The sequence below is a fragment of the Zonotrichia leucophrys genome, chromosome 2, assembly GCF_028769735.1.
Source record: "Zonotrichia leucophrys gambelii isolate GWCS_2022_RI chromosome 2, RI_Zleu_2.0, whole genome shotgun sequence".
Classification (NCBI taxonomy): Eukaryota; Metazoa; Chordata; class Aves; order Passeriformes; family Passerellidae; genus Zonotrichia; species Zonotrichia leucophrys.
In genome coordinates, this window is record NC_088171.1 from 82,392,485 (window position 1) to 82,405,300 (window position 12,816).

At 38.2% G+C, this 12,816-nt stretch overlaps 1 protein-coding gene across 1 annotated transcript in view; it reads right to left on the reverse strand.

Annotated features, from left to right (window-relative positions):
- ADCY2 (adenylate cyclase 2) overlaps positions 1-12,816 on the reverse strand; it is a 203,728-nt gene that overhangs the window by 138,995 nt on the left and 51,917 nt on the right. The window contains exon 3 of the mRNA XM_064705535.1: positions 706-867. Within this exon, the coding sequence (XP_064561605.1) occupies positions 706-867 (162 nt within the window). The remainder of the gene's footprint in view (positions 1-705; positions 868-12,816) is intronic.

Genomic DNA, 12,816 nt, shown 5'->3' on the forward strand with positions numbered 1-12,816 from the left:
AAGAGTAAAGAGAAACAACTCCTAATATTTGGATTTTTACAAATTATTAATCTGCAGGATGTCATGTGGTAGATTATCAAAGTTGAGTTACAATCTAAGACACAACTGCAAACACAGATGGGTTCCCAAAATGTCATGGAGTCTGGAGCCAGCCGGACTCATTCAATCATTGGGACCAATCAGGATGAGGCAGTAAAATTCCTATAAATGGCTGAGAACTACAGAAGGAGGACACGACCTAGAGCGGACTTGTAGAGTACCGTGTCTTCACAGCAGAAATTTAACCTAGCTGACTTCAGCATATTCAAAGGAACAATGTCAAAGATAACATTTTGCCACTTGGAAAAAATCCTTGGTCTTGGAAGTAAGGCCTTAATGAGGTAAGGCGATGAACAACATTCTTTACAAACCAGAGGGGTAGGGCACCTACCATACTACAGCTGCATCACATATTTTTTCAAGCAACTTGATTTTCCACATTGGTAAGTGCTACATGGCTGTAGATTCCACCACTTTCATGTGTAATTCAGGAAGACATAACATTAATGACACCCTCATTATGATAAAGTGCATTATCCTTGAATTAGCAATTCAGAAATCAAGACAGAAGTGAGTTTGTACTCCCAAGCACCCACCAAGGCACTCCTGGCTCATGGACCAGGCAACTCAACGCACAGGTAATCATTAACTGCAGAGAGCACCTACCTGCCAGACCAAGTGCTCCTTCACGACGGCTGTACCTGACAGACAGACGCTCAGCACGATCGTGTGGGACGCAGAGGTCACCACACTGGCAACTATGGCGTCCCTCATGTTGAAGGGCAGCATGGTGTACACCACGAAAATGATGAACAAGAAAAACGATACCTGTGCAAGACACCAAGACAAAAAAAAAAGGAAGCATGTCAAATTCACTTTGGAATAAGATTTTAATAAATAGCATTTAATTGTGAACTGGCTTCAGCATAAAGTTACACACCAGCTTTTCACAAGGAAGTCATTGCTAAACACTGAAAAAATGGATTTAGGAAGAATTAATTTTTAAGAGTGTTGGAAAAATTACATTCTATTAGACTTAAGAAGTGTGGTTCCAAGATACTAAATCATGGTTTCAGACCTACAGAATACTCCAAACTTTTCAAATTTTACTCCAAATTTATATTTTCAAATTTTTATTAATACTCTATTTACAAGTAAAGAGTTATGCCAGGACGAGTGAATTCTGATTATGACCTGCATTACAAAACAATCTGCCAAACTCCTCACAGAGTCTTAATTTCAATACAGAAAGATTTTTTACATCCTGATGAACTAAAAATTCACAGTATAATACATGACATTATGCAAAAAAAAAAAAAAAAAGCTCAAGTTGAGCCAAGAAATTTGATTTAACAAGATGGTATTTCATGAGTATCTACATGACCTATGTCAAATTCCATAAAATCACTACATTTTAAGGTAATATATTTATTTAGTCATTAAAAACAGCTTCAGAAAATCACAGTCTGTATGCAGAATCTCCTGTCAGCTTCTTTTAAAGGGTATTAGTGTCCAAACTGACCTTATGGAACAAATGTACAGCCCAACTCATAATAGCAAAAGGGATTCCTTTGCTATACATAGGAAAATATATAATGGATGCTGTACTTATACTCCAAACCCCACCACACATTTGAGAAAATCTAACTAGATTTGGGATCCAGGTTTTGCACACATAAGTAAGTAGGTGATTCTGAAAATGTGCCAGCTGGTACATGATTATATCTCCATGGAAGGCTTTCCACCATTCTGAGTTGACTTGCAATCCTATTCAGCATCCAGCAGTTGCACACACACAGTACAGAACACAGAGAGCTCCCAGGCAGGTATGAGCAAGAGTAATTTGCTGCTCACTTCCCTTAGTGTCAGTCTGCATTCTTCACACCTGCATGTGACAACTACACAGTCAAAACTGAAGTCTAAGGTATGTGCCCTGTAGGACAGTGGAGGCATTCTTTTCCATCATGGGGACAGAACCAGATGGAGAAGATGTCCACTTCTGTTATTCATCCATCTTTCTCCACTCCCTCCATTAAGATCAATCCAGCTTCTTCCTGATCTCTCATACCCTTTTCAATGCTGCCAGGTGTCCCATATACTCAAAAGTCAAATAGTTCAAAGGCATGAAATGAAAGAGAACTACAAAGGAAATGAGGGATAACAAGAAAATACAGCAAGAAAAGGGCAAAGCAAAAGCTTTGCCCCTCTGCTCTTCCAATCTACCAACAGATATCACAAGAAAAAAAAAGTGTTTGATACCTGGTTGCTTTCAGTCCTCCCTAAAAGTTTTCACAGTGATCAGATGTTACTAAAACCAACAGCAAAGAAAAGGGTGTACAAAGTTGATCTAGTAAGAGAAGGGCTATGCCAGTATGATGTTTTAAAACTGTCCAGGCTGAGGAAAAATCAATTATGATACTGACGGAACCAACTGGGAGTCTTAAAACTTGGAAAAGGTCTGGAAAGGTCTGGCAGGCTAGAAAAGAGAAACATAGCACCTGTTTTTGAAAGGCTGGGAAAACGGGTGAAGCTCATCAGTTTCACTTAAATTCCCACAGAAGTAACAGACAATAATAATGCATGTCATAATTAAGAGTCCCAAAAGTTAAGAAAAGCATAGGTAACAGCAAATGTGATTTTGCTGACAACAAATCCTGTTAAAGCAATTACATCTTCTGTCATGAGAACAGGCATCAGTATAGGGGAAAACCCAAATAATGAGTTAGGCAGCAACAAGGGATGTAAAAGGTCCTCTAATACAGGTGTAAGATAAACAGATGCCAAAGGCAAAATATCCTTCTAGCCTGTAAGACCAGCTGCTTAAAATGTTTCCAGTTATAGGCCAGGCTGGATGAGGCCCTGAGAAACCTCATCTGGGAGAAGGTTGCCCTTCCCATGGCAGAGGAGTGGGAAATAAGTGATCTTTAAGTTTCCTGCAACCCAAACCATTTTGTGATTTTATTATTAAAAAACAGTTTGAAGAAGAATCCCAGACCTAAGTCCTGGAAGAAGCATTTCAAACAGCCCCATTCTCAGTGATTTTTCAGGTAAACAAGATTTTGGTATTTCCAAGTTTAACTTTCTCATTGCCTATGTGGTATTCACATGTGTGAAAATTTAATTATTAGAAAATAAAACATCATTCTTCTTTAACTGGTTTGTCTCAAAAAAATATAACTTGCATATTTTTTGATATCTTACTGTATAGCCAAACCGAAAGATCCACTCCATCTGTGTGGCCCATGCTAAGTACTCTTCCCAACTTACAAGTGGATGTAGGACAGAATATGATGCTGTTGCTTTTCAACTTTGACATAAAACAGACTACTAAGCATGTGAGCAACATTTTGACATTTTGCAGTGCTTCTAGTGATATCAGCTGTATCAGCTCCAAATTCCTTGTACATCTGTAAACAACTGTTTTATAAATTACCTCACTGCTTTTCTTGGTCAAAATAAATGGATAATTTCAACATTCAGCAACTACAAACAGAGAACACTTTTAAGAGGTGCAGCCCCTCTTGACATTACATATTCAAATAGGCTGGGTTGCAGAGGAACTGTGTCAAAGAACACTTGATTTAAAAAAAATGACCTGACAATTCTTATATTTGCATATATTTGCAGTTTTGAAAGTCAGAATGAGAATGCTGTTGCAAAGCAGGACATCTATCAGTCATGCTAAGGCAGAAATTCTCCTCCTCAATACACGTAGGAAATGGCATCTATCAATAGCTCTTTAATCCTCTGTCAAACTGCTTTTCCCCTATTCCTAGAAGTAATCTAATGACCTAAGAGAGTTCCTTTTATCACAGAGGTTGCTTTTTCATTTCACAATGGCTGAAGAGTGTTTTCCCCATCTTTATCAAATAAGATGCTTCTACCCTTCATCTTGATCGCAGATATACATAGTATGTAAGATTTGGGACATTTCAACATATTTCCAAATGCCAGTGTATTTAAGTTTAATATTGTAGAAGTTAACACACAGAGGCTTTTGAGCAGGTAGAAAGAGGAACAGGCTTCTTGGTCTGAATCACAGTCTGCAGAATGGTCAATGGCTCTTTACCATCCATGGCCCTTTCCATTATCATTTTGTAAGAACTGGCAGAATATTGCTGATAACAACGTTAACAAGCAGTGATGCCAAGCTCTGAAAGATCCTTCTATCTCACTGTAAGACTTGCTAATGCCAATGATCACAGCATGCCTGCACTTGGTGCGTGTTCCTGTCAGTCATCACAGCATTCATTTACAGTGCACTGTTTTTGACACTATTAAAAGTAGCCTGTGCCACCAAACTGATCCACAATCACAAGGCTGCTATGTTGGAAGCAGTCTTTCATGTGGGTCATCACTATGACTGCCAAGTTGAAACATGCTTTTTGTCCTGATCTGAACTTACACTGCTTTAGGAATTTGATTCTCAGATACTTTCTCTATGAGTTTATGCTATCCATACCTTGGAGATGGGAGTGCTTGAGCAGTGATGGTGTGCATGACAGCATGTAGCATTCACTTTTGGTTAACACTGGTGCAACATCTTACACACAAGCATGTGGCTTTCCTGCTTTGATTGACGGTTATCCAGGACTCTGGCCCATCACTCTTGACTGTCAGAGCTTAGCAAAATCTGAGTGGGTCTGCTGCTCTCTGTATTTCTTCCCCCATACCTCAGCAGGGCGACATTGTCATCTACTATGTGAGCAGTTCCTTTCCACAGATTTAAAGGACGGCACACTGCTGTAGTGTAGCTGCCTGGATGGGCATGTAACAGATGATTTTCCTGCAGATTTTGTGCAGCTGCTTTCAGAAGGGCAGCAAAAGTTCACATACAGATTACTGCAGTGATGCCACTGGAGCGAGCTGGACACAAAATAGTAAAATGACACCACAGTGTGAGATATGATGATCATGAACCCTTTCAAAATCTCATTCTTGTCACAGAACACAATACAACTATGACTAAAGTCTTCAGCATTCAGAATGGAAAGATTCAGACTGCACAAGATAGAAAAGTAGATCCTTCTTTAAGTTAAACCCATTCTGAGCATTTTTCATGTTGGCATTTTATCCCAGCACCTCTAGATGTACATTGGCTACGACAGCCTTTAGTCTGTTCTGTGGACTGTCAGCTAGGAAAACTGGTATGAGGCTGATAATATTTGGTGCTTCGCAGACATTGCTATTGGAAATGCCACTAGTTTGGATTGATGGCACGAACTACAGTGGACCCAAGCCATGAATCCTAGTTGGTTTTTGTGGACACAACCTGTTCTGAGACACCTTGTCTCCCATGTGTCACCAGTTTCTACTCCTCAGTGGGGTTGTCTTAACTGTAAAGAGTATGTGGAGTAGACATTTTAACATATTTTACAAATTAAAATTGTCTTTCCTGGCACACAGGGTATCACAGGGGATGTTGCTTTAGCACTGAGAACAACTGTAAAAAAGATACTAATCATTCATTTTATACAAATTATGTTCCAACAATGACTCACTATTTCCCACCTAGACAGCCTTTTTAACACTATGTTAAGATGGTTAATCATAACAGGCTTGGCATGTGTAAAATTCACTGAAGCTAATGTTACTCTGACCAGAATTTTCCCCTGAGGAGCATGATACCTTGGCACTGAAGCTGGCCTGCAAATTTAAATGTACCATTTCAGCATGAATTAGGGAAAAGCACTTCTTTGGACACAGCCAGCAGTAGTGAGGCTACAGCTAATAAAATATCTCTATTTCTTTGGGATAACTGCAACAGTGCTGGCTTTTCACTGTATAACCATAATTAAACTGATAAGACTACAAAAACTCAAACTAAGTAGCCAGCCCACTACAGGATCACTTTCAGAGGTTTTTCAAGGTCAGCTTCCACATCACTGGGTAAAAGGAACAAAAATCATCACTTAATTGAAGAATTTTCCCTTGGAAAGATGCTTAGATTCCAGCCACTGATTTCAAATGTTGTCTGTATACCTAATTGCACAGAAGATGCCCTAGCTTTTCTAAAGAAATAGCTAGACTTCGTAACATTTGGCAAGACCTTAATCTTAAAAACTAGTTACAAATACTATGTTTAATACAATGTATGTTTTATGGCATCAGAAGGGTATTTATACAAGCTAAACTATAAATTATAGATTAAAATATTTGTGTTGGAGTGTAAAGGTTGCAAATATGTAACGCTCTTTGCTATTGTAATTCTGAAGTCCAGCCTCCAAATTTCTACCTGGGCAATGTTCAAATAATAAAAGAAGCTACCCACATAAAACAAAAAAATTCAGAGTACAAAAATCAGTTTCTGTTCTGAGTCATCTATAAAAAGGCTAAAATTATGAAAGCATTGGGTAAGTGAAGGTGAAAATGTTCACTAAACCCTGAAACATCAGAAGAAAGGGCACTCAATAGAACTAGAAGGTTGGTTGAAAAAAGGTGAAATTAGCAGATAGTGACCTTCTTGAACTTACACTATCAGGATCAAAAAGATATTAAACCAATTCATGGACACCTTATCCATAAACCAACAATAAAAAAACTGGGCAGGGAAATGCACCCTCTGATGTCACTAACATGCAGAGGCTGGGCAAGGTATGAAGGAAACTGACCACACAAAGTGATCAATTTGGCATGCTGCCTTTCAGTAGCAGCTTCTCTTGCAATTCTTGGAGACACATTACTGTGCTAGATGGACCCTGGCCTTTCCCTGCAGGATGTCCTTGTGTTCTGGTGGTGAGAGTCAAAAGTGCTTCAGAGGAAAAGAAAAAGATAAAGCAGTTATGACACAGTACCCTCTCTGACTGTAAAATAAAGCAAGACAATTCAGAAAAAGAACTGAAAGCCCAGCGAGACTATGAATAGAAAGCATTGTAGAACCATTCCCTAGTTAGAAGGGAACTGGAAGAAGAAAGTTGAGTTTTGAGCAACAGGATAAATCACAAAAAAAGTTGAATATTAATTTGTATAAAAATAATGGTTCCAAAGTGCCTGTTATGTCATAAACCTCAAGAATAAAGTCAACAAGGAAGATTTGTTTGTGATATACTCCACAAAATCATTTCCAAAATAAATTACTACTTCACTGTTTTTTACCAAACATAAAGTTGTATTTTCCAATAATTGTCATAGAAGTAGTAAACAAGTCTGTAAATCATGCCTTGTTCTTCATTATAGAGAACTCTCAAAGTAATAATCCCTTTCTTTTGTGCACAGGTCTGGGTTTAAATATCATCAGGAAACAGTCATTACAGCCTCTGCCAAAAAATTAACAACCATTAGCAAAATGGGACAGAATAAAAGCAAGTTGATTGCACTAAAATGGATATTTAAAAATAATTTTACAATAAGAGAACTTCAAATGTGTTCCTAAAGTCACATATTAATGTGATAGTAAGATGAAAAACTCCTGGAAACGAAGGAAAATTCATATTTGAAATAATCAAGATACCAACTGATTCCATGCTGTCTACTGTGTGATTGGCCACAGAACATTTTCTTTCACTGCATGATATTAGTAAGAGACACATGAGATTTTAAAGGAGTGACCCAAGGAACATTAGCAGTGACACATCAATTAATAACAATTTTTGGTCCTTCCTGCTACAAAAACAGGAGTCTGAGCTACCATCATCTCAAGTAGATTTGAGATTATTCCTGAACACACTCAGAAAAGAAAGAATTTCATTTCTCTTCTCACACCTTGTTTTTACCATCATTCCTTTCCTCACTTAATTCTCATCTTTCTACTGTATCTTTCCACCCTTGTTTCAGCCACATTATAGTCCAAGCAGTCAAGAAGACAGATTTGTTCTGCTGCACCACTGCTAAATCCCTGTGAGCAAAAAGACAACTTCATAAAGCACCATATAGCCCAACCATGGCATCTGCTGGCAGTGATTTCACTCTTAACTGGACCAGATGACAAAAAGCCATGTCTTTGTTTTTTAGAGTGATGGGACAAGTGAAAACCATCAGAGATAGTGAATTCATTGCTCATCCTTGTTATCTTTCCCTCCTGTGTTTTACTGTGTTAAATATTAAGGTCAGAAACCTAGAATTGCTGCAAGAATTCCAGATCATCAAAGCAAGCATTTTCTCTAAAAGGGACAGTTGATATCCTCTTTCATGCTATCTTAATAACTTATTTTTTTGTTTAATCTAAGGACAATGATAAAGATATTATAGCATGTTATTAAAACTAAAGCTTTGTCTTTCTATGCCATCATAAGGGTAAAAGCAAATGTATTTCATTCTGGCTAAGACCATGATGCATCCTATTCAGAAGTCTAAACTGCAATTAAATTAACACATTTTAAAAGTGGGAAGATTGAAATAATTATGCAGTGTATGTAAACAGACTCAAGTTCAAAGCAATGAACTCCATTTTCACATGGACTATTAAGGAGGTAATTTTACAACACCCAAGCACTATACCTCAAATTTTAAGGTAGTTTAATAAGAACAAACATTAGAAACATTTTCAGAGTTTCTATGAAGAGATATATACAACTATGAAAGTAATCTAAAATACATAAAACTGTAATCTAGTTAGAAAAGTTTTGAAAATCCATCTTAAGATATGCATGCTCATGCATACATAGAAAATATGACCAACAATAGCAATAATTTAAAGATCAAATTAGCTACTACAACAGAAGAAGAATATGCCACACTTCAGGAGATCCAAGGAGTTTATTCTACATGTCAGACATAAAAGAAGCCAAATAGGAAATTTTATCAACTATTATAAGGGAAAGTAAAACTCCTAATTCCAACAAAATAAAAGCAGAACAATCAAATAAATATGCTTGTTCTCTATCAAGGTAAAAAAAAAAAAAGGATATGTTTACATCATGCTAAACAATAATTATGGTACATTTTTATGTTCCAAAATATTATCTCACAAGTGTATAAAGCCACAGATATTAATGCTGAGATATTTTGGAACAGCAGGTCCAATAAAACATGCTCCAGCCTCTTATAAGAGTTCATGATTATGTATATTTATTTTCCATACTTCCTATACACCAGGCCAGCTCCAGAGAACTGAGGTAAAATTAAATTGGTAAAAGGAAAAAGTAGGAAGTAAGAGCAGAAAATAAATGGTCAACTTTCACACTGAGAGGTCTGATTCAGAGGACTCAAATTTATTCCATGTCATCCTAAATGTTTTAAAAAAGGAGTGGAACAGTGATGTGGCAATGATTGATGGGATTTTAATATTGTTCAGGGTATTCAATATCAGCAAAACATGGGAATAGTTGCAGAAGTGACTCACACTGCTGCGACTGGGCCATAGCAGATGAAACCCAACACGATAAACGTAAAATAGGAATGAAGAAAAGAATTTCAACCAAACACTTCCAAAAGTGGGCTTAACCTGAGTTATTACATCCTCTGACAAAGATACAAGACTCACTGTGAATAGCTCTTTGAAAAATGAATGATAGCAGGGGCTGGCTGAAAGGACAAATAAAAGGACAGCAATTATTAGGAAAAGAATAGAGAATCAAGCATCATGATGACACTGTATGAATCCATGATGTGCACATTTCTTGAATAGTTCGTGCGCTTTTCTCCCCATCTTTAAAAAAAGAAACCATGTTGGCAACAAGCCCCCCCCCCAACATTCTCTCCTTCAGGCTGAACAGCCCCAGCTCTCTTATCCTGCCTTCTAATGAAAGATGTTCCAGTCTCTCAGTCATATTTGTGGCTCTTCACTAGACTGACTCACTTGAAACTTTATTGCTTGAGCACTGGGGAGTCCAGGACTGGACCTAGCACTTCAGATTTGATGTCCCCGGTGCCAAGCAGTGAAAAAGGATCACCTCTCTCCACCATCAGGAAGTGCACAGCTCTTCCTAATGAAGCCCAGTGCATGATCACAGAACCATGTCCAATATCACCCAAACCCTGAGGAAGTGTAAGCCCTGACAGACCTGTGCCTCTGCCATACTGACCCACAGGAACATGGCAGCCACCAGAGTCAACCTAACAGCACAATGAGAAGCCCTGGAAATCTGAATTCATTATTGTCAGAGAACCCACCAATAGCTGTGCTTGAAAATAAAGAAGGAGGTGAAGCAGGAGCATAAAGATGGTAACTCTGAGGAGCCATTTCCTTTACAGATCAGAAGCCCTCCTTTCCTTCAGATATTCAATGTCAGCAAAGGGCAACACTCCCTGGTGAGCCGATGTTTGCTGTGGCAGGTGTCAGAAGGAAGGGAAAACACCAGACAGTGATATGGGGTCATGGTTGGGGTATATCTGGTAGAAAAATTTAGATGAGTGAAGTGCCTGAACAAAGAAGACTCGGAGTTCCTTTGCACAAACCAGTAGTCTCATATAGCAGCTCAAGGCAGAAACTGCTGCAAAAGACAAACGTGATAGATTTATATGACTCTGCTTACATAAAGACAATAACCTGACAAGATGGTTTTTTTGCAAATTGTGGTTTATTCTAAGCATGTATTTTTAGGCAAAACAGAAAAGAAACAGAAGACATTGCCAAGAAAAGGAGCATCTTGATGACTGTCATGAAACACTGTGACTGTGTACAGAGTGGTAGTAGCACAATGTTAATGGAAATGGAAGGAAACAAATTTGTTCTTTAGGAGAACTGCCAAAATAGGACCTCAATGCCAACATCTCCTTAGTAAAACTCATTAATCCTAGAAACAACATGCCTAAAAGTGTTGTTTCAAAACAAAAAAGTGGACAAAATCATGTTCAGAGAAACTAAATTGTGATGGGAAAAAAATTACAGCTTTTAGTTGTCATTAGACTAAAACAGGTTTTTTAGCACTTACTCAAAAATCTATGTTATTTTCCTGTGACTCCTGCCTTTCCCAAAGACTTTCAAATCATCTGCTAAAACTTTCCCAAAGACTTTAATCCAGGATGAAACTACCACTCTGGCTCTTGCACAATGCCTTTAGGACCCCAGCCTATTGCTCAGAGCATCCTACCTGCAACCTTGGCTGTTACACCCGTGGGCCATAACATGGGCCATGCCAACCCAACCAGTGCTGCTGTGCTGGATTGCATGGAAAAGGATTGCCACTGGTGTGGGTATCACCTCTTTTTTCCCCTACCCTTCTCCCCCTCTTCAGCTGTGGGGTTTGGTTTACATGAGGGGACCCAAACACAAATGTGCAGGGATCTCAGCAGCTGCTGACATCAGCGTGTTCCAGGCAGCACTACCAGCATCCCACATGGGAACCATCATCTGGAGTCTGAACAGCTCCTCAAGAGAACCATGTAGCCACAACAGGGTCAGGTGTCACAGGGAGAGCCACATGCTGAACCAGAGGGGACACGCAGGAAAGGATGTTGATCTGGAGTGCCCCTGATGCTTCTCCTCTCAGATGGCCCCTGGGAAGAGCTTGTCTTTTCCTTTTTCTCTCTCTTTCCCACTCTGTTTCTTTTTCCTCACCATTATAGTCAACACATGCCATCAGCTACAAACCCTGCCAATAAATCTTTGTGCATGTGAACTCGTCCTAACATCTTTTACTCAATGTTGTTTTCCCCCTCAACTTCTAGAGTCTATAAAGTGATTTCTAACGCCAGAAATCACTTTTTTCTACATCAGAAAGCAGTCAGATTTTCACTAAGGTGCCAGCCTCCACATGACCATCAGGGACCAACATCCCTAGCAGCCTGGATGCTGCTTCCTTAGGAAGGAGGCACGGAAAGAGGCAATCTGGGTTCTCTATTAGTCCAGACAAACCTTTCCACAGGGCAAAAGGCACAGCTGTGGGATGCAAAAGTTGAACATCAATGTCAGAATGGACACGTGTACCAAATCTAGCAATGATAATGGCAATAAAAATCATCATCACCTCTTCTCCAGTTTTGACATGTAAAAATTCCATCTATTTTACTCATAACACTCTCCCAAGCAAAACAGAATGAGAAAGAAGGTATTCATACATTGATTTTCCATTGCCACATTTTTCAAGCTGCCTTTTTTGAGAACGCTAATCCCTACTAGATTCATGGTATAAATCAAAGCTGTTAATTCTCTTACAGGGATTTAATTTCAAATGAAATTAAAGAAAAAAAAGTGGGTAAAATAATTTCATGGTAATTCATAGAAATTTGACCTGTTTTAATAATATAGATAAACCTTCACTTGAGATTCTGTCAGAGGTTTACCCTGTTTTACATAAAGACGGAAAGGAGAAAAAGGATTAAACTGGAAAGAGTTTACACAGAAATTGTATGAAGGCTCGAATTTAACCTGACAGACAGGCATATTCACCATTACCATAAGTCATCTCTCATTGCCAGCCTCTGTAATGCTCAAGGTCAAATGCTTTCCTCAGCCCAGGTTTTCCACAGTGAGCTTCTTTTCATTTTGAATTCAAACCTTTTTCTCATACTGTAGGTGGGTCTTACTCTCCAGATATTTTTGTGGATTTTTTTTTGTTAACATACAAACATGGAAATAAATCAAAATGATAATATAGATAATAAGTGAGAAATTCTCAGGTGAATTTCAAACACACACTTTATTATGGAAATGAAAAACATAATACACCAAATAAAACATCATTTCAGTATATAAGCAAATAAATATAGACTGATATTACTTTAATGTAACATCTGTATTTAAAACAATGTTTTGTAAAATGTAAAGTATTTTTGCAATAGAGAGAAGCAGTGAAGTATTTCCTTAAACTGGGTGATTTTAATCTTTATAATCCTGATTTAAAATTCAGAGTCCTTCATATTGGAAATACTGCAATTATTTTTATAAAGAGTTCATTG